Raw genomic sequence first — 20100 nt, forward strand, 5'->3', positions numbered from 1 at the left:
TCTCTCTTTTCATCCGTCCCGCATCCGTTGCTCTCTTCCACTTGACCATATTGATTGATCAAGGTCCCTTTCTCTTACACCGGATAGCTCATTAGACCCGCTATTCTATCCCCGCACCACTTATCTTGTCCCCTCTATCCCTTCACATCAAAATCAAAATGTCTTCGGTCTTCCGTGCCAGCACACGGTTGCGCTCTACAGTTCGGCTCCCAGCAGCTCGCGCTCTCTCTACCACTGCCGGTCTGCGTGCAGCGGAGAAGTCTTACTTCCCCAATGAGCCTACCGCACCCTCCGTCTCGGGGACAATCCCCGGACCTAAGAACCAGGCCGCTGCCACCGAGCTCGACGAGGTCTTCGATGTTCGCAGCTTGAACATGCTGACTGACTACAACCAGTCCGTTGGAAACTAGTATGACAGATCTCAATCCACCATCAAGACTCAACTAACCCCGTCTCTAGTATCGCTGATCTCGATGGAAACAAGCTTCTTGATGTGTAAGTCACCAACCACAAGTCAATTGGAAACAAAAAAGCTGACCCCAGTAGGTATGCTCAGATTGCTTCCATTCCTGTTGGATACAACAACCCCCCACCTCCAGAAGGTTGCCGCCTCCCCCGAGATGGCCTGCGCCCTGATTAACCGCCCGGCCCTGGGTAACTTCCCCTCCTCGGATTGGGCTCACATTCTCAAGACTGGCGCCCTCCGTGCTGCTCCTAAGGGCTTGGACCAGGTTTTCACCGCCATGGCTGGCTCCGATGCCAACGAGACTGCCTACAAGGCGGCCTTCATGTACTACCGCCAGCTGCAGCGTGGTGGCCCCGAGGTCGAGTTCACCGAGGAGGAGATGCTCTCCACCATGAACAACCAGGGTCCCGGCTCGCCCCAGCTGTCTATTCTCTCCTTCAAGTCTGCCTTCCACGGCCGTCTCTTCGGCTCCCTGTCCACCACCCGCAGCAAGGCCATCCACAAGCTGGATATCCCCGCCTTTGACTGGCCCCAGGCCTCTTTCCCCCAGCTGAAGTACCCGCTGGAAGACCACGTCCAAGAGAACGCCGCCGAGGAGCAGCGCTGCTTGGCTGAGGTTGAGCGCCTCATTAAGGAGTTCCACAACCCCGTCGCTGCCGTTATGGTCGAGCCCATCCAGTCCGAGGGTGGTGACAACCACGCTTCGCCTGCCTTCTTCCAGGGTCTCCGCGATATCACCAAGCGCACCAAGGTCCTCTTCATCGTCGACGAGGTGCAGACCGGTGTTGGTGCCACCGGTAAGTTCTGGGCCCACGACCACTGGAACCTGTCCTCTCCCCCAGACATGGTCACCTTCTCCAAGAAGGCCCAGACTGCCGGTTACTACTTCGGTAACCCCGCTCTCCGCCCCAACAAGCCTTACCGCCAGTTCAACACCTGGATGGGAGATCCAGCCCGCGCCTTGATCTACCGCGGAATCATTGAGGAGGTCGAGCGTCTCGGCCTCGTCGAGAACACACGCATCACTGGTGACTACCTCTATGGTGGCCTCACCCGTCTCTCCGAGAAGTATCCCGAGCACTTCCAGAACCTCCGTGGTAAGAACCAGGGTACCTTCATCGCCTGGGACACCCCCAAGCGTGACCAATTTGTCGCCAAGGCCAAGTCTTTCGGTGTCAACATCGGTGGCAGTGGCCCTTCTGCCATCCGTTTGCGCCCTATGCTGGTCTTCCAGAAGCACCACGGTATGTCAACGTCCTCTTTCCTTTGTGTCCAAGAGTCATTTACTAATGTATCTTCTCCTGTAGCCGATATCCTCCTTGAGAAGATCGAGCAGATCGTGCAGGTCCTATAAACAAATTCTGGCAATGACATTTAAAAGGGCCCGGGCGTTTTCAAATTGGCTTATTAGCGTTTTTTTCCCTTTTCTCTATTGTTCCCCCTTCTTTTTTCTTTTGGAGATTTCATCTCTCCCCGCTTTCTGCAACGACCTTATGTCAATACAAAATGCCACGCATATTCCTGCACATTGTGCTGATATGACTCAAACCGAATAATTGGACCGAGGTAGAGACATTTACTCTGCAAGCTGTTTCCCTATCTTTATGTCCCCAGCTGAAGAAACTGGAACTATAAACTCCTAAGAAGTAATCTAAATATACTCTGTATGCCCTTGTAGTCCAATAAATAATATGAAGAAAAGTAGGTAATGCTTCCCATCCGAAACTCCGAACGACCAGCAAAATTGTCGAAACCACCCTCATATTGCATGTCTTGATCGAATCAATGGTGTGTGCGCCGCAGGGGTATCCAGAACTAAGACTGTATGGACAAGGGTGGGTTCGTGTAGCGTTAAAGACTTGAGGGTAGCTGCTTCATGCATCTTCCTCTCCGGTGCTTCCGTCTCGTCTGGAATAAGCAACCGTTAGTATGATAAGGGAGATATGTCAGAAACGGTGGAATTGAGGAACACGTACGGGACATATTTAATGCCAGAGTCCTCTAGACTGTTGATAATGTATTCCGGAAGCTGTTAAGGGAAATACACAATTAGCCATTCTGTACTTGATAAAAGTCCCATCTCTCTAATAGTCAAGTATGTACTCACTGTCCCCGTGACCTTGGTCGCATATGTACCCGGCACGTAGTTATCCAACCGTTGCCAACGAGCGACCCAGCTCGCAGCGGGATCCCGAACAGCGATCAGGCCTTCGAAGACCTGTGACGTGCATTCTTGAATAGCATCATTGTTCCCACGGAGTTGGAGGGTGCTCTCGCAATTTGGGCAGCCTTCACGCATGAATTTCTAGAGAAATCGGGGTCGTTAGAGTCGCCCGCGGAACTGAGATGGGGAGTCGTTCTTACATTGTGAATTTGGACGACAGAGCAGACCATACAGGCGCGCAGCGTGCGCTGCTGGTTTGGAGGAGCGTAGAAAGACATGTGGAGGAGATTTGAGGGATGTGAAGAGAGAAAGAAAGCTATGAATGGGAGTTAGCCGTCAAGTCTGGATCGATGCCAAGACCCGTTGCGATTGGGGAAAAAGAACATGGGAGAAGCAGGAACAAGACCCTCTTCTCTCTCTCTCTCTCTTTTTTTTTTTTTTTGACCACGCTTTCTTCTTAATCTTTCTTCTCTCTTAGTCTATAGTAGATTTGGAGGAGTTTTATTCTTTTTTTGACTTTTGTGTCTTTTCTTTCACGAACCGTATAATCCTCACCTTTTTCCTCCGCGCCCTTGTTTCGCACCGATAATCGCTGTCTCGTGCCCCTCGCTTTTTCTCTCCGCCCCAAATGGCTACCGACCAAGAAGTGGCCACTGCGCTTAAGGTGCAGGGAAACAAGGCCTTCGCTCAACACGACTGGCCTGTCGCAGTCGATTTTTATAACCAGGCTATTGCCAAATTTGATAAGGATCCTTCCTTTTTCTCCAACCGGGCCCAGGTATGTTCCCGATGATCATGGTGGCACATTCCCAAGAGGCGCGTACACGTTCATTACGATTGACATAGCTAACGGTCTTGTTTTGCTTGGTGTCACAGGCTCAAATTAAGCTTGAAGCCTTCGGATTTGCTATTGCGGACGCCACTAAGGCAATCGAATTAGATCCCAACTATGTGAAGGTTAGTCGGTATTCTTACCCGGAAAGAGAGACAACTTGTGCCTGCAGATCGGGAAGTAGTGGAGATATATGCTAAATCCATTCTTATCACACAGGCTTACTGGAGACGTGCCCTCGCCAACACCGCCATTCTAAGCTACAAGGAGGCCTTGAAGGACTTCAAGGCCGTGGTTAAACGCGAACCGGGCAACCAGAATGCCAAATTGAAGGCTGCCGAGTGTGAGAAGCTCGTGCGCCGCAGAGAGTTCGAGCGGGCCATTGAGATCGCAGACCCGCCTTCTGCTTTTGCGGATTTGGACATTGATGCTATCAATGTTGAGGACGGTTATGACGGTGTGCGCCTTGGCGAGGAAATGTCACAGGAGTTCATAGATGATATGATTGAGCGCTTTAAGGATGGAAAGAAGATCCATCGCAAATATGTCTTCCAGATCATCAAGGCTGTCAAGGATCTGGTATACAATGAGCCTACTATGGTGGAAATTGGCGTGGAATCGGGCAAGAAGCTGACAGTCTGCGGTGATACGCACGGTATGTATTGTCCGAAGTGGGCGAGTGGAACAGTTGCTGATTGAATAAGGCCAATACTTCGATTTGCTCGAGATTTTCCGACGAAACGGTACTCCCTCCGATACCCACGCCTACCTCTTCAACGGCGACTTTGTTGACCGTGGCTCCTGGTCCTGCGAAATTGCATTGCTGCTATATGCATACAAGTGGTTGCGTCCCAACGGTCTTTTCCTTAACCGTGGAAACCACGAGACGGATGATATGAATAAGGTTTACGGCTTCGAAGGCGAATGCAAGGCTAAATATAACGAGCGGGTCTTCAAGGTGTTCTCCGAGTCCTTCTCGGCCCTGCCACTGGCTACCTTGATTGGTGACAAGTACCTTGTCCTGCACGGTGGTCTCTTCTCCGATGACAAGATCAAGTTGGATGATATCCGCAAGCTCAACCGCCACAACCAGCGGCAGCCTGGCCAAGCGGGCCTGATGATGGAGATGCTCTGGACAGACCCGCAAACCGAGGCTGGTCGCGGTCCCAGCAAACGCGGTGTCGGTCTCCAATTTGGCCCTGATGTGACCAAGCGCTTCTGTGAAAACAACGGCCTGGAGGCTGTCATTCGCTCCCACGAGGTGCGGATGGGCGGTTACGAGGTTGAACACGATGGTCGTTGTATCACTGTCTTTTCCGCCCCCAAGTACTGCGACGCGACTGAAAATAAGGGTGCTTATATCAACATCGGCCCTGAACTCAAACTTGCATATGAAGTCTTCGAGGCAGTGCCACACCCCGATATCAAGCCAATGGTAAGATTAATGACCTTCAATCATCAACATAATGAAGTTCGCCCAGCTAACTGTCCCAGGCATACGCGAATAACTCCATTCTTTCGGGAATGTGAGGGCATATTTGATTTTGAAGCGTGGCGTTGCCTAAGAGATCTACCTAGAATTGATGTTTCAAATGTATTTATGTGCATGAGCGATGTATTCCGAGTAGCTCTGACGTCGCCAACTGTATACTGTATGATCCACACCGCTTTTGCCCCGCGTCGTCCCCTCGATTCTGCCACCTTGACTTCTTTTTGCCCTCGGTCTAGATACATCTTGCATAGCAGTCATGGAATTCGATCCTAAGACCCGTAAGTATTGTTGCTCGTCCATAAATACAATGGGCTAACCTGAGCAGCCCAATACCTCACCTCCGACAACTCGAGCTTCGCCTCGATCTCGGCCAATGAGCGGTGGCCTGTCATCATCGTGAGCTTGCAGCAGACATTCGATAATCCGGGGATCAATTGCTGAATATATGTGACGACTCTAGACTGGTGCCATTGATGACCTCCACCGCACCGTTGTAGGCATCGATGACGGCGAGAAGGCAAATGAAGGCAAAAGTATTATTGCCAACTTGGCCAAGTTGAAGTATGAGCTTCAACATAACCGACAACTCACGTGAGTCCTTTTATCGTCTATGCCAGAACCAGAAGAGCTTCATCTAACATCTCTATTGCGGCTAGTCCCCTGGATGATGACGGACATCCAGATATCGCCTCGTATAACAAGGAGCTGGAGGAGCGCGGAAACCCCCAATGGCACGATGTGGCCTGGCTCTACTCAGAGTGTTACCTTTGTAAGCACAAAGCCCAATTCAACAGGAAATGAGATAAAATGCCGCAATACTGATCATACGACCACCATAGACCGCCGCATGGAAGCCCTCTTCGCATTGTCTAAACATTGGAAGGGCTATGACGTATTCGCCCGCCAGAAGATGGATACATTCAAGTCGTCCCGTCCCGCCGTACTAGAACTCGCAGCGAGATATCGTGAATTAGCGACAGAGGCAGAGTCGGGAAAAGCAAGAGAAAAAAAGTCGCCCGAAGAGATCGAGGAGGCAGAGAGGCTTCTCTTCTCAGAGATGTGCGAGATCTGCTTGTGGGGTAATGCCACCGATCTGTCACTTCTGACATCTCTCACCTACGAGGACATCCAAAAACTACAGGGCTCCGAGGCGCGCAAGGCGTCGCAGAAGAATATCATTGTCAACGACCTCGATGCTGCTTTCGAGGCGATGCAAAAGGCGCGGAGAGAGAAGAAGGACGGCGAGCGCCGCGTCGACATCGTCCTAGACAACTCCGGATTTGAGTTATTCGTTGACCTAATTCTCGCTGGATACTTGCTGTCTGTCGGACTGGCGACTAGCGTCGTGCTCCACCCCAAGCGCATGCCATGGTTCGTGTCAGATGTCACGCCGAAGGATTTCTCCGATCTGCTCAACTGCATGGTCGACCCGCAGGCCTTTTACACAGCGGCCGGTGATTCGGGCAAGACATTCCCCCTCTTTCCGAGAAGGAAGTTTCAAACGTGCAATTCCTCTTTGAGCAGTGGAGCCAGTTCCACCAGGATGGTAAGCTGATCCTGCGCCCGCACGCTTTCTGGACAACCCCAGGCGGTTTCTGGCGCATGCCGTATGTGGCACCGGAGTTGTTCGAAGATTTGAAGGAGAGTGAGCTTGTTTTATTCAAGGGCGACTTGAACTATCGGAAGTTGGTCAATGATGTAAGTTCGGCGTTCTTTGCGTTTCTTTTGCTCTGGGGTTCTCGCTAATCATATATAGGCTCAATGGGACCCCACCACTCTTTTCACGGAAGCCATTGGCCCGCTTGGCCCCAAGTCCGGGATCCGTGTTCTAGCCTTCCGTACTTGCAAGGCTGATCCCGTTGTTGGTCTCCCCGCTGGTGAGGACGAGAAGCTCCGCGCTTTGCCTGGGGGCGGTGGCTCTGAGTCTCGCAAGTGGGCCTGGGGCGGGAAATGGGCCGTCGTGTCGCTTTCTGATGGCAAGGCCTGAGAGCGCACTAGGTATGAGCGACGGTGTTTTATGGCAGACTTTGAATTCTGCGTACACTGGGTGGATATGCCAATACGGAACGTTTGTAGATGAAATAGAGTAGTAAAAAGGTCACAGCTGGAAGTTGACGAGTTAATATCTAATCTAGATTGTGAATAAGTGTGATAAAATGATGCAATAGCTAGGTACAAGCAAAGAGGCTTGCCATGAGAGACGATTGGTTCAGCGATTGGCACAGTGCCTACGAGCGGTTCGGATTGAGAGAATAAATAGTCAGTGGTTGAGTAATAATTCGACAATTGATGTTCGCTGAAAATGTAGATAGCAAGAAGGGGATGGAAAGAGTAACGCTTATGAATCCAAACACCGGCCTATTATGCTCCAAAAGTCACTCCTTATTTCCAAATCAGAAAGCAGATCCGAACATAACAAAGACATCAAACATTCTCCTTTCCAGGTGCTTTGATTTTCCGACGGTCCTTCTGCCTGAGCCGTGACTGGGCATCGGCAGCTCGTTCAGGAGAGAGAGCTCCACGCTGGATATCAGTTAACCCGTACCGCTTGCCCACGCGTTCGCCCGCTGAAACGGTGTACCCCGAATAACGGCCGCGAGACGGGAGGCCTGACATTGAATCGAGGGTAGATTTGATGTGGGTACGTTCACGTTGTGCCTGTCGGTTGCTGAGTCGAGTGTCGTCTTCAGCAGGGAGGTTTAGATTCCGATAGGTCCGCTGGCCTTCACCGAGTCGGCGTCTTGAGAACGTGCGATTCAGCGACCTTAGGGTTGAGATATCGGGAGGGGAGGATGGAGGAATTTCATCCAACACGGCATTGTTATTGGATTCGTGCCGCGGTTTTAGTAGGATTTCGTTCAAATAATGTGTGACCTCGTCGTCGTTTGCGGCCATATCCCGGACATTCGGCCTCGGACCAAGCGTACCCAATGTGGCACTGCGCAAAGTAGGTCGCGAATCGCGTACTTTGGAACGTGGACTCGGGCTTGGTGGAAGCTCTATATCTTCGGTGGGTTCTTCTTCAGGTTTCTCAAGATCCTGACCGGTGGAATCCTGGCCAGCAAAGTCAAACACCTGCACGCCGGTGTGGTCCTTGCGAGGACTTAGAAATTGCCGATCTGTGGATGGCAGCGCCGGGAAGCGTTCAGTAGAACCAAGTCGCAGCTTCAGAAGGTCGATCTGTTTCTGCATGTGGCGGCGCTCTGCATCGGAAGTATTTCTTAGGCTCTCCTCCGAGGAACGGTGCTCTTGGGAGACCGTTTTGAGTTTTTCTCTGTACTCTTGGATCCGCTGTTCCAGTCTGGCCTCTCTCTGCTTCAGTCTTGTTTCCTTGTCCTTTCGCCGACCTTCGTATCGAGACATTTCCTGTTTCACACGGGCCAGCGTTTGTTTCAGAGTGTTGTTCTCTTTCTCGAGTGCTTGAGCTTTCTTTTCCGAACTTTGCGCGAGGTCCTGGAGTGTGTTGAGTTCGGACTGCTGGGTTTTCATCTCCTCTATCTTGGCATTGGCTTGTTCCAATTCTTGCTGTGTTTTGCGAAGCTCGTCCGTTTGGGCGTTTGGAGGCAGTTCTTCCTTATTCTTTTGCGTGATATTTGCTGCATCACTTACGACATCATGTCGTTCCAAGGTGTTGCGCAGCGAGGTAACTTGCTGCTTGTATTGTAATGCAAGGGCGGTTTGCTTGGTCAAACCTTGAAGCAAGTGCTCCTTATCGCCCGTCGATCCCTCCCCGACCATCGAAGAAGCAAGCCGTGACACCTGCCTTTCCATCTCGGCGACCTTTTCTTCTTCTTCCTTCAGCTTGTCGGCCAGCCGCATAGCTTCAGTATCCTTCTTCCGAGCGTAGGATTTGGCAATCGACCGGTACTGGATCAATTTCTTGATCTCTCGATTGGTCTTCACACGGTAATTGTCGAATTCGGTTTTCCAGTACTTGCCTGACTCTGAGTGGGGGTCCTCCAGATTGAGAGTGATATCTTCATTGTCGAGGCCATCCTTTGACCCCGGGACTATGACCGATTTCGTTTCTCCTGTGCTCTCATCAGACTTGGCCGGGTCGGAGTTCTTGGATGCGTTATCGCGTGCATTCATGAGTGTCTGTGTGAGTTTGCTTCTCGGTTTGCCACTTCCATCTGATGATCCGGACATCCACTGGGTACTGAGGGTCCCGGAGGGATTTGGCGGAGTCTTGGCTGGCTTACTGGCCGAGCCAGGGCGTTTCCCCTCATTGTCGATGACACTTTCGCCAAAGGATACGGTCTTACGACGCAACGCAGTCCCGGGTGTAACAAGTATGCTTTTCGTAGGGGATCCCGTGGGGTTGTAAGTCGCGTCGGTTGGTTTCGCGTCGGTCTTGATCTCTGTTGGTGCTAATTTTGTCGTGTCACTCTTGCTTCGTTGGTGACTGGACTGTTTTTGGGACGCGTTGTTTTCATCTTCCTCTACTCCCGGAGTGCCAAATAGAGCGCTCTTGAAAGCACGAATGGCAAAGACATGGCCTGGGGTCTCAGGGGGTTCTAGCAGCTTGGAGTCATCTGTAGCATCATGTTAGAGTGAAGAGCTTCCAAGGTCAAAGTAATCATCACACCTGTAGCCTGTGCAATTTGCTCGTTCCCCTTGATCCAGTCCAGCATTTTGACTGCCAGGGAAGAAACAAAATCCTTTGTAACCAAGTTGAAGTCCAATGTTTATGATCCGCGCGGTCGGAAAAAGCAGAAGCGCCGATCAGTTTATCGATAAGCTCGTGTTCGGCCTTTTTGTTTACGCTTGGCACTGAATTGGGAGGTTTGGGGGCTTTTTTTTCTCTCTTTTCTCTCTTTTCTTTTCTTTCAATTTGCCTTGGAAGGTATGGAATTGTAGGATAGACGGGCCCTGTTGAAAATTCCATATTATGTGTGTATGTGTACGGAGTATATGTTGTTGTACACGTGTGTACAAAGGACCTACGGGTTACTTGACCTCCATGGATATCCCATCCTGGACATCTGGAGTCCACAAGGTCTACTCAGCCTTGCAGCCTAGTCAATTCTCCGACTTCCGACATTTTCCAGGGGGAATCTTACAAACATACTTTCTACGACATATATAGTCCTGTATAAAAAGCTCCTGAATTCTCGTCTTTCCCATAAACTTTGAAGACTGTTGTGATCCCTTACAGTGCTGAAATCCCTGAAACTTTCAAGCCACCATAGATACTACGCAAACATACGCAAACATCAAACATCAAACATCAAACATCGGACTGTCTTGGCAGAGCAACATGTCTCTTTCCCATTCGGTTGTTCTCCGCTTGGTTGCCAGCGCCTTCGCAACCATCTCTGTGGGATTCGGTGTCAACGCCATCCTACGTCCAGACCATGCTCTCACTTTCTTCGAGTTCCAACCACCTACCTCTCTCATGGATAAACAGATGGTTGACAGTTTAATGGCAATCTATGGAATCCGGGATATCTTCATGGGGGCTGCCATATATGTGGCTTCGTATTTCGGCACCCGTTCAACCCTGGGCTGGATCATGATTGCCACTAGCAGCGTTGCATTTGCAGATGGGTATGTCTGTTGGACCCATGGCCAAGGACAGTGGAATCACTGGGGATATGCACCAATGATTGCTGTGGTTGGCAGCCTGTTGCTCGGTGCATTCGATCGTGTGTGATATAGTCACAGCTAGAACAAAGCCAACACGAGCAGCAATGATCGACGATTGTGGTGACAACAATGGCCACCCTATGCCAGCTCATCTCACTATTTCATGATATCTGGGTCCACTATTGGGCAGGGACAATGGTTCTTTTGGTTTCATGATGATGATTCACTCAAATCTCAAGTCCATAGACAGATAGGATATATTGCAAAGAACCTCCAAGTAAATATAACATGCAAAGAATCATGAAATGCAATTCACTCAAAGTACAATTTAAGCAATATAAATCCATAAGTCCATAAATCCATAAATCCACAATTGGACCAACGGGGTCGTCATTTATACTAAGCATCTCCACTCTATAAATGGAAGGGCGTATGATCTGACCGCCTGTTTATTCTAGCCCTCAGAGGGAAAAAAGACTGCCCAATTCTCTTTCCATCTCCCATAACCCCTTCATATTTTACCACCAGCCCCCATGCCGTACGACGCTCAGGGTCGCATGTAGGGCGCTTCTCGCCACGCCCCGCGATGTCTCCCAAACAGAGGAAGAAGCCCTCCCGCCAGAAAAACCAAGCCTCCAATTCCTCCGTGACGTCCCCCATATTTACAACCAATTACCGAGAAATCCACCAAACAGAGGTGGAAGCTTTGCGTTCCATCTATGGCGATGACTTTGAAGAAGTAGAAAATAGGCGGTCGGCCTGGCAGGTTGGTGCACCTTTCAAGCTGTTGGGCCCGTGGTCGGTCACACTAACCTGTACACTCTAGCAATCCTCCGATGTGACTTTCAAGCTCCATTTGCGATCTTCTTCGAATCCCGACGTACTTCTCATTTTGCTGGTCGAACTGCCAGCTACATATCCTAAAACAATCCCCAACCTTTCACCGGGAAACCTCGACGGCTTTCGCGATGGAGCGCGTTCCCGAATCCAAGAAATTCTGCGTAACAAGCCAAAATCTCTGCTCGGAAGTGAGATGATCTACGAGCTGGCTGTGTCCATCCAAGATGTTCTGGAGGATGTTGCTCAGGCACAGGCACAGGACAAAGACCTACCCAGCCTTGAAGAGGAGCGTATGGAGCAAGAGGCGGCTGCTCTTCAACGTGCAGACCTAGAAAAACAGGAGGAACTTCGTAAACAAAAGGCTGCAGCTGTCGAGGAAGAGCGCGCATTACAAGAAATGCTTCAAGACAAGATGCGACAGCGGAACAAGGCTCGAATTTTGAGACGAAAGAGTCGAACTGGCGGTGTGGATATGAGTTATGTTGATGACCTTGTGGAAAATACCCCTGGCGCCATCTGCTTTGATCCTCCGTTGTCCGTTAATGACACCGATGAGCAGCCGCTGGTCTTCCGCGCCGTTCATGGCAAGACCCTACTGCAAAGCAAACAGTGCAAAAAGACCTTCACTGTCAGGCCTGTTGTGTCTGAGAACAGATGCCACGTCCCGCTGCTTGTTTTGAAAGAGCTTTGTCTCAGCGAGAATAATTCCGAAGGATTGGCATTCCGCGAGCAGATGCGTACCAGCGAGGATAAGTTAGAGGGCATCAAGCGGTTACGACACCCCAATCTTGTTGAATTCGTGGGGTTTAAGATCAATCGCTCAATTGCCAACTTCGATTCTCCCGATAATTCTTGGACTGTCTTTACACTTTTGGAGTATGCAAATAAGGGTTCCCTTTCCGAGCTCCTAGATATCGTGGGGACCGTAGCTGTTGACATGCTTCGCGGCTGGATGATTCAGTTACTTGAGGCTCTGGAATTCTACCACCGCAGTGGTTTTGTCCATGGGAACATTCATTGTGGCCGAGTCTTTTTGTTCAGAACTCCTTCTGGTGAAACTATCGTCAAACTGCAGTCTAACGTCGAAGAAGCTTTGCCCGACGCTCCCTGTGGAAAGCCCTCTTTCGCGGCGTCAAAGTCACCACTTTGGGCACCTCCGGAGCTGACACAGGACAGTTCTTCTCCCTCCATGAAGACCGATGTCTGGGATCTTGGAATCGTGCTGCTTCAGATGGGCTTTGGAAAGGATGTTCTCCTCAGGTATACCTCTGCCAATCAGTTGATGGTGTCCATGGGGCTCTCGCCGCCCCTGCAAGATTTGCTCTGTGAATTCTTCCGCCCAGATCCCAGGAAGCGTCCGACTGCTTTCCAACTCCAACCTTCTGAGTTCTTCCGGGTGGATGCGCCGTTAAAGATGCGAGAAAGAGCGTCGGGATCTGTGTCACTGCAGAGACGGCCACGCTTAGACTCTTTTGGGCCCATGCCGGCTTTCTCACGATACCACCAAGACTTCGACGAGGCAGGTCAACTAGGCCGTGGTGGATTTGGACAGGTAGTCAAAGCCCGGAACAAGCTCGATGGTCGGTTGTATGCAATCAAGAAGATCTCTCAAACATCGGCCGCAGCGTTGAAAGACACGCTTTCCGAAACCATGTTGCTATCCCGGCTGAACCACTCCTATGTTGTTCGATACTACACTGCTTGGCTTGAAGAGGACTTCAATCAAATCGAGGAAGAGGCTATGTCCTCCACCGAAGGAGACCCGTTTGCTAGCCAGGATCACCACGGATTCAGTACAGGAGGCCTCGATTTCATCAGCTCCAGCGGGTATCCCAAAATAGAGTTTGCAGCATCAGACAGCGATGATGAAAACGAAGGAACGTTATCCGACCCTGCTCACCCAGAGACGCCAGAGAGGGTAAATGATACTGGCGTTGATTCCAGAAGCGCAGAGGAAGAGCTTAGCCGAGCGAGATCTGGCTCTTATGCCAGGCCTATTCTAACCACACTCTACATCCAGATGGAGTACTGTGAGAAGCATGTAAGTGTTTTTAATACCGCCCCGCTCGCTTTTCTAGACTAATTTTGCCCAAGACCTTGCGCGATCTAATAAAGGATGATCTGTGCGATGATACCGAGCGTTCATGGCGTCTCTTTCGCCAAATCCTCGATGGCTTGAGCCACATTCATAGTCATGGCATCATACATCGTGACTTGAAGCCTGACAACATTTTCATTGACGTTGCAAACAATCCCCGCATTGGTGACTTCGGTCTTGCAACAAGTGGTCAATTCACCACGGCCGTGCGTTCGTCCGCAGCCGCAGACTTCGAAGGGGATTTCACTCGTAGTTTAGGTACAACCTACTATGTGGCACCAGAGATGAAGTCAGTTGTTTTGGGGCACTACAATGAGAAGGTCGATGTGAGTAGTGGATATAAAATTGGCACCACAAGTATATGCTCACGCATTCTAGATGTTTTCGCTCGGTGTTATTTTCTTTGAGATGTGTCATCCATTGCCAACTGGCATGGAACGAGATCAGACTCTCCGACAAATCCGCGAAAAGAACCACACTCTTCCACCCACTTTCCAGCAATCTGATAAGTTACTTCAAGGCCAGATCATTGAATCTCTTCTGAGCCATACCCCAAGCGAGCGCCCCACAGCCTCCGACCTTTTATCCAGTGGAAAGATTCCTCTTCAGGTCGAGGAAGAGACATTCAGACGGGCTATTGTGCATCTGCTCTCGGATCCAAATTCACCCGACTACAAAAAGATTCTATCAGCCATCTTTTCTCAGTCGCCTAAGAAATTCGAAGATATTGCGTGGGACATAGACTCGCATGCGGTACCGGCCGCCAACGAGCTACTTGTCCAGGGCCTGGTCAAGAAGAAGCTAACTTCGATATTTCGAAGACACGGTGCTGTTGAGTCAACAAGGCAAATGCTATTTCCCCGATCCCAGCATTACAACATCGGTGCAGTACGTGTGCTGGATGCATCCGGCAATCTTTTGCAGCTGCCATATGATCTCACACTTCCAAATGCACGAGCAATTCCAAGACAAGATCACTCATTGGAGAAGACATTTGCATTTGGCACAGTTTACAGAGATTCACCCCATGGCAGCGAACCACGAACCCACCGCGAGGTTGACTTTGATATTGTGTCCCACAACACCCTGGATCTAGCCTTAAAGGAGGCAGAAGTGATCAAGGTTTTGGATGAAATCATTGAGGAATTCCCACCTTTAAGGTCTACTCCGATGTGCTTCCTTGTCAATCACTCCGATCTGCTCCAACTTATCATGGAATTCTGTCGAATCACGCCTACGCAAATCCCAAAGGTCAAGGAGATTCTCAGTAAGCTGAATGTTGGAAAATATACCATGCAAACGATTCGAAGTGAACTCAGGGCCCCGGCAATTGGTGTTGCTTCGACTTCGTTGGATGACCTTGCCCGTTTCGATTTCAGAGGTACATAAGCTTACTTTCTCAGATCGAGGACAATAGGCTAATGAATATGATACAGACTCATTGAAGGAGACAAAACGCAGACTGCAAAGCATCATGGAAGGAACTGAATACGCAGAGCGGATTTCGCCAATCTTCGCTCGCTTGAACGTGCTCATGACCTATTTACAGACTTTCGGCGTGAAACGAAAAATCTACATCAAGCCACTCAGCAGTGTTCATGACAAGTTCTACCGCGGTAGCATTCTGTTCCAGTGTATTTTTGATAGCAAACGACGCGATGTGTTTGCTGCAGGTGGCAGATATGACCGGTTGATCCAGGAATTCTCACCTAATGTCCTATCAAATCGACCACAAGCGCATGCTGTGGGTTTCAACCTTGGTTCGGATCGACTACGTTCATCGATGATCGATTACCTGAAGGCCAAGGCTCTGTCGAAAGATTCCGAGACGAGTGCTGAGTCGTATTGGGCGGCCCGTCGGGTAAGTGACCTCCCATCTCAACTCGTTTAGTGTGGATTTTGCTGACCTTCAACAAAGTGTGATGTACTTGTTGCTAGCTTTGACCCAACCGTCCTTCGCACAACAGGAGTAAAACTCATCGAAGAACTCTGGTCAAACGACATAAGCGCAGAGCTTGCAGTCGATGCCTCGTCCCTTGAGGAGCTTCTGGTAAAATACAAAGACTCCAATCACCGGTGCATTGTGATTGCCAAGCAAGATAGCAAGGAGCGTGGATTTAAAGTTCGGAACCTAATGCGTAAGGAGGAATTCGACATCCGCACCGCCGAGCTTGTGCTGTGGCTTCGATCAGAAGTGCAAGCGCGCCACCATCGCGAGGGAACTGCTGATCCCCGCCAATCCCGTCAATTGAGCCAGCAGGAGGCTCTCGCGTCCCAGGAACGGGCAAATGATGTTCGCATCCTCGTCCCCCAACATCGAAGCAAGAAGACGAACAGAAGGAATATTGTTGAGTCGGGTATGTTGATGTTCCAAGTGAATCCCTACTAGTCCAATATACTGATCGATACGTTGTGTTCTAGCCCTACTTTCCGCTCGCGAAGTAGCCGAAAACGCCCGCAACGGCCCCGTCGCTGCCATCGACACCCGCGACGAAGTCCTGGACGCTATTCGGGACACGCGTCTTTCCGACGCAGAGAGCTGGCGCAGCGTTATCCAGAACGCGCCGCTGACAGAGCGGAAGTATCTCAGTCAAGTACACGAGCTATTAACTGATTTGGCCGTGGAGAACCGCACAAATGACACAGAAAGCTACACGAATGCTTTCATCTACAACTACCGTACAGGCTCCTGCGTGTACTACGACCTGGGACCCTAGCGAGAAATGAATTACGACTGATTGATCTCATGGGTGGAAGAGTAACAAAGAGGAGTTTTAAGTTAAGCATACGTCTCGGGTCAATGGGACTCATGGTGTTTAAATTTGTTTTTATGGGTGGATGTATCTCATTTTGTTTTGACACTCTCAATGCTGTCTTTTAGCGAGTGCTCGGGATGATACCATACATGTAGTGATGAATGACGCCCAGAAATAATACTTACGGATATCTTGTATGGAGATGTAGGGAGAGAAATAAACATTTTGACAGAGGTATCGTTGCTGTTGTACATGAAAAAAAATTCGCAATGATGATGGATTCAAGTGCCGCACAAACTGCACGTAAATCAGTCGCTCTCGTCGTCGCTGCCGTAGGTGACTAGCGGTCCAGCAGTAGCTTTGGGTGCTTGGGTTGTCACCTTTCCACCGTTAAGACCGTGTAGGGCTGCAACAGCAGAGCTGGAGAAGATGCCATTACTCTGTGGCTGCTGCTCCTGTGCCGAAACTGGAGCAGACTCGATCATCATCGGTTGTTCGGGTGCCTCTAGCTGAGCGGCGCGGCTCGCATCCTCTAATTGACGGGTTCTGGCATGCCACACATCATCCGGAACATCATAGCCCTGTAGTCCGAAAGTGCCCTCGATCTTCTTCCGCTTCTTGGCCTCTGGATCTCGGCCTTCGATCTCTGCTACAAAAGCTGCGGGAAGAGCCCGGCGAACAGCCTCGGCAGCTTGCTCTTCTAACCGGCGTGCCTCGCGCTTCTGTGCCATTGGGTTCGGGTCGACCGTTGCCCATCGTACGTTAAGAATTTCCTACTTGTTGTTAGTACTGTTGTATCATATGTCGCATCTCGCGGGTTGAAAGGTTGTACGTACCTCATGGTCCAAGCTTTGGTTTTGCATAGCAACTAGACTTTACTCATGTGTTAGTTCGGTACAAACCGAGAGTCGGGGGAGGGGAATCTTACGCAAACTGCGCGTTACTTTCTGATGAATATGTCACGAAAGCCACACCCCGTCCGGTAAGTACTCTTGTTCGCTCGATCTGACCCCATTCCGCAAAATGCCTTGAGCACACTTCTTCGATGTCATCGCTATATATTGATTAGCAAGGAGATGGAAGTATAGGCTTTCGAGGAAAACTCACGAAACTGTAATCCGGCCCACGTAGATCGTCCTATTTTGGCGCGTGAACGAGCCCACTCCGGACATATCCTATTTCAAGTAGCATTAGCGACATGTTCATGCGAAATAAGCATATCCCAATCACACAAAGGCATGATACGTACTTCCTTGTAATCGCTGTGCTTGTCTCTCCCTATAGTCTGGAGTCAGTCGCCCGTTTTCAATTATTAGCAGCAAGGTTGGAGATAATACTAACCAAAGCAGTCCATGTTCGGATTGAACCTATAAATGACTTGATTAGCCTGGTTGTTTTGTATCCGACGAGTCCAACAAAGCGAAAGAACCCTCGAATAGTGCACGGCATGGGAGTCACACTAACATATCGTGAATCGTCGGTAAACGATGGAGGTATTCGCAGTCCTGACCTTTCACGCAAACACCTCGCGCAAAATGTATGCTAGATAAAACGGGAAAAGAATTAGTAAATGTCTACTGCGACACAAGATAACCTTCAAAGCCATGAAGGGTAAAGTTTCTCACCAGAAGAACGAGCCCGGAACGCGATCAGCGCGAGTGTATCCCGAGTCACGCGCAATATTACAGCGACTAGGCGCGGGCTGGCTGAGGCCATATTTGTCGTCGTTGTCGCCGCTTTTGTTGTACCAAATATTATAGTCGAGTCCGGGCTGCTGGGCGGGCTCAGGCTTGATGGTTGATGCGTCCACTTGTATTCTCGCAGGGCGCTTCTTCCTGCGAATAATTTTGGTTTTTTTGACTGACTGAAGCTGCTGATCTCCTTGCAGAGTGTCGTCCGCGGCATCGGTTGTCGCCACAGTCATCTGTTCGGCATTGGGTTCGGGGGTTTCGGGAGCAGTGGTAGAAATGGGAGCCGGTGGCTCAGCAACCGATGTATCTGCCATGGTCGTGTTTTTTGTTGGAGAGGTTGAGTTGGGAAGGTTAAGCTTGAGCTTCAAAAAAAAAGGTTGACGTCCTGCGTTCCAACTGAGGTGCTTACATAAGTCTTGGCAGGTGCCGCGGGCACATTGGCGGATTTGGTATTTCCCTCTCTGAGGCACAAGCAAAGAAAAAGATTTAGTGATTTCAGCAGGCGACAAGCCTCAGCAACCGACAAGATGGTGAACATAACGGAAAAAATCAAGGAGTACGTTTCTTGTAAATTGTTAAATATAGCAATTTGCTGATCTTTTACAGGATCGAGGATGAGATGCGTCGAACGCAGAGTAAGTGTTCTTATCTTCAAAACATATATCACCCCCCGCTAATGATCCAAAGAGAACAAGGCTACAGGTAAAGATGCCCTTTTGATTGAAGGAGGATTTTGATCTAATTACCAAATTTCCAAATCAGAATACCATTTGGGTCTATTGAAAGGGTATAGTCTGAATCCTTTGACTTCAATTTCAAACATACACTAATAACGTCTTCAGAAAACTTGCCCGACTACGAGCCCAGCTTTTGGAGCCAGTGGGAGGTGCTGGCTCTGGTGGCGGCGCGGGTTTTGATGTCAGCAAGAGCGGCGATGCCCGAGTGGCTCTTGTTGGCTTTCCCTCTGTTGGAAAGTCTACCTTTCTGTCTAAAATCACCAAGACCAAGAGTGAGGCTGCAGCCTACTCTTTCACCACGCTGACGGCTATTCCCGGAGTGCTGGAGTATGGTGGTGCCGAGATTCAGATCTTGGATTTGCCAGGTATTATCGAAGGTGCCTCCGAAGGCAAAGGCCGTGGTCGGCAGGTCATTTCCGCCGCAAAGGTGAGAAGACTAACTTTTTTTTTAATGGGAAACGATGCGGAAATACTGACAAAACTTTTGCTTCTAGACAAGTGATTTGATCTTGATGATTCTGGACGCCACAAAGCGTGCCGAACAGCGAGCCTTGCTCGAGGCCGAGCTGGATGCTGTGGGCATCCGGCTGAATAAGGAGCCACCGTATGTCATAAGTTATCCGAAGTTTTGCACAGACTCAGATACTGATACAATTCTAGCAATATCTACCTCAAAATCAAGAAGGCCGGTGGCATGAAGATCTCTTTTGCCACTCCCCCAAAGAGTTTGGATGAAAAGATGCTTTACAATGTGCTCCGGGATTACAAAATTCTTAACTGCGAGGTGCTCGTGCGAGACGAGAATGGTATGTGGTGCTTTGATACAACAACTAGAGCAAGTTACTGATTGAGACACCGTTATAGCTACGATCGACGACTTTATCGATGTGATTATGAAAGACCACCGGAAATACATTCGCTGGTAAGATTGACACTAATAATCAGTGTCACTGATATCCAACTTGCAAATGCTAATTTCCGTCCTTTTCTGCCAGCCTTTATGTCTACAACAAGGTCGACAGCATCGGCCTCGAATTCCTCGATGCCCTTGCCCGCGAGCCTTACACAGCCGTCATGAGTTGTGAACTTGATCTTGGCGTGCAAGACGTTGTCGAACACATCTGGAAGGAACTGAGACTAATGCGGCTTTACACAAAACGGTATGATATATCCCTGACGTCTAGTTTCATTGACGTGTCTGACGAGTATCGTGTCTATAGAAAGGGAGAAGATCCCAAGTTCGATGAGGCGCTCATCGTACGCAAGGACTCGACCATTGAGGATGTCTGTGACCAGATTCATCGCACAATCAAGGACACATTCAAGTATGCGATGGTGTGGGGAGCGAGCGCAAGACATGTTCCGCAGCGGGTAGGATTAGCACATATGGTTGCTGATGAGGATGTGGTATCCATAGTGGCCAAGTAGAACTTAG

At 49.8% G+C, this 20100-nt stretch overlaps 9 protein-coding genes across 9 annotated transcripts; 6 read left to right on the forward strand and 3 right to left on the reverse strand.

The window, feature by feature from the left end:
• Positions 1–158: 158 nt before the first annotated feature.
• Positions 159–1820, forward strand: gatA (4-aminobutyrate transaminase gatA; the record flags this gene model as incomplete). The annotated part of the gene is made up of 4 exons (XM_057214238.1): positions 159–409; positions 460–495; positions 557–1710; positions 1774–1820. 4 exons carry the CDS (start codon positions 159–161, stop codon positions 1818–1820), a joined length of 1488 nt encoding a protein of 495 aa, XP_057076121.1.
• A 306-nt stretch (positions 1821–2126) lies between these two features.
• spt4 (transcription elongation factor SPT4) lies at positions 2127–2919 on the reverse strand. Its single transcript, XM_057214239.1, has 4 exons — positions 2831–2919; positions 2574–2771; positions 2443–2495; positions 2127–2374 (listed from the first exon to the last, which is right to left on the reverse strand). Exons 1-4 carry the CDS (start codon positions 2906–2908, stop codon positions 2341–2343), a joined length of 363 nt encoding a protein of 120 aa, XP_057076122.1. The 5' UTR covers positions 2909–2919; the 3' UTR covers positions 2127–2340.
• Positions 2920–3258: 339 nt separating this feature from the next.
• On the forward strand, positions 3259–4992 carry ppt1 (protein serine/threonine phosphatase PPT1; the record flags this gene model as incomplete). The annotated part of the gene is made up of 5 exons (XM_057214240.1): positions 3259–3408; positions 3507–3587; positions 3682–4117; positions 4167–4897; positions 4957–4992. 5 exons carry the CDS (start codon positions 3259–3261, stop codon positions 4990–4992), a joined length of 1434 nt encoding a protein of 477 aa, XP_057076123.1.
• Positions 4993–5210: 218 nt separating this feature from the next.
• Positions 5211–6941, forward strand: N7516_001519 (damage-control phosphatase ARMT1 family protein; the record flags this gene model as incomplete). The annotated part of the gene is made up of 7 exons (XM_057214241.1): positions 5211–5232; positions 5280–5350; positions 5415–5545; positions 5611–5723; positions 5794–6408; positions 6450–6652; positions 6711–6941. The coding sequence occupies 7 exons, from the start codon at positions 5211–5213 to the stop codon at positions 6939–6941; spliced, it is 1386 nt and encodes a 461-aa protein (XP_057076124.1).
• A 437-nt stretch (positions 6942–7378) lies between these two features.
• N7516_001520 (uncharacterized protein) lies at positions 7379–9588 on the reverse strand (the record flags this gene model as incomplete). The annotated part of the gene is made up of 2 exons (XM_057214242.1): positions 7379–9489; positions 9543–9588. The coding sequence occupies 2 exons, from the start codon at positions 9586–9588 to the stop codon at positions 7379–7381; spliced, it is 2157 nt and encodes a 718-aa protein (XP_057076125.1).
• Positions 9589–10214: 626 nt separating this feature from the next.
• Positions 10215–10610, forward strand: N7516_001521 (DUF4267 domain-containing protein; the record flags this gene model as incomplete). Its single annotated transcript, XM_057214243.1, has 1 exon — positions 10215–10610. One exon carries the CDS (start codon positions 10215–10217, stop codon positions 10608–10610), a length of 396 nt encoding a protein of 131 aa, XP_057076126.1.
• A 519-nt stretch (positions 10611–11129) lies between these two features.
• On the forward strand, positions 11130–16198 carry cpcC (putative protein kinase (Gcn2); the record flags this gene model as incomplete). Its single annotated transcript, XM_057214244.1, has 7 exons — positions 11130–11309; positions 11370–13424; positions 13478–13807; positions 13860–14862; positions 14918–15342; positions 15400–15838; positions 15903–16198. 7 exons carry the CDS (start codon positions 11130–11132, stop codon positions 16196–16198), a joined length of 4728 nt encoding a protein of 1575 aa, XP_057076127.1.
• A 347-nt stretch (positions 16199–16545) lies between these two features.
• Positions 16546–18242, reverse strand: cwc2 (active spliceosome conformation promoter CWC2; the record flags this gene model as incomplete). Its single annotated transcript, XM_057214245.1, has 8 exons — positions 16546–17010; positions 17074–17110; positions 17166–17291; positions 17345–17412; positions 17487–17515; positions 17579–17604; positions 17702–17779; positions 17863–18242. The coding sequence occupies 8 exons, from the start codon at positions 18240–18242 to the stop codon at positions 16546–16548; spliced, it is 1209 nt and encodes a 402-aa protein (XP_057076128.1).
• Positions 18243–18455: 213 nt separating this feature from the next.
• Positions 18456–20093, forward strand: N7516_001524 (uncharacterized protein; the record flags this gene model as incomplete). Its single annotated transcript, XM_057214246.1, has 10 exons — positions 18456–18484; positions 18535–18563; positions 18616–18630; positions 18691–18715; positions 18771–19092; positions 19160–19269; positions 19326–19471; positions 19530–19587; positions 19661–19825; positions 19886–20093. 10 exons carry the CDS (start codon positions 18456–18458, stop codon positions 20091–20093), a joined length of 1107 nt encoding a protein of 368 aa, XP_057076129.1.
• Positions 20094–20100: the final 7 nt, after the last annotated feature.

This window comes from Penicillium verrucosum (genome assembly GCF_028828655.1).
Source record: "Penicillium verrucosum strain IBT 35672 chromosome Unknown utg000001l_segment0_segment0, whole genome shotgun sequence".
NCBI lineage: Eukaryota > Fungi > Ascomycota > Eurotiomycetes > Eurotiales > Aspergillaceae > Penicillium > Penicillium verrucosum.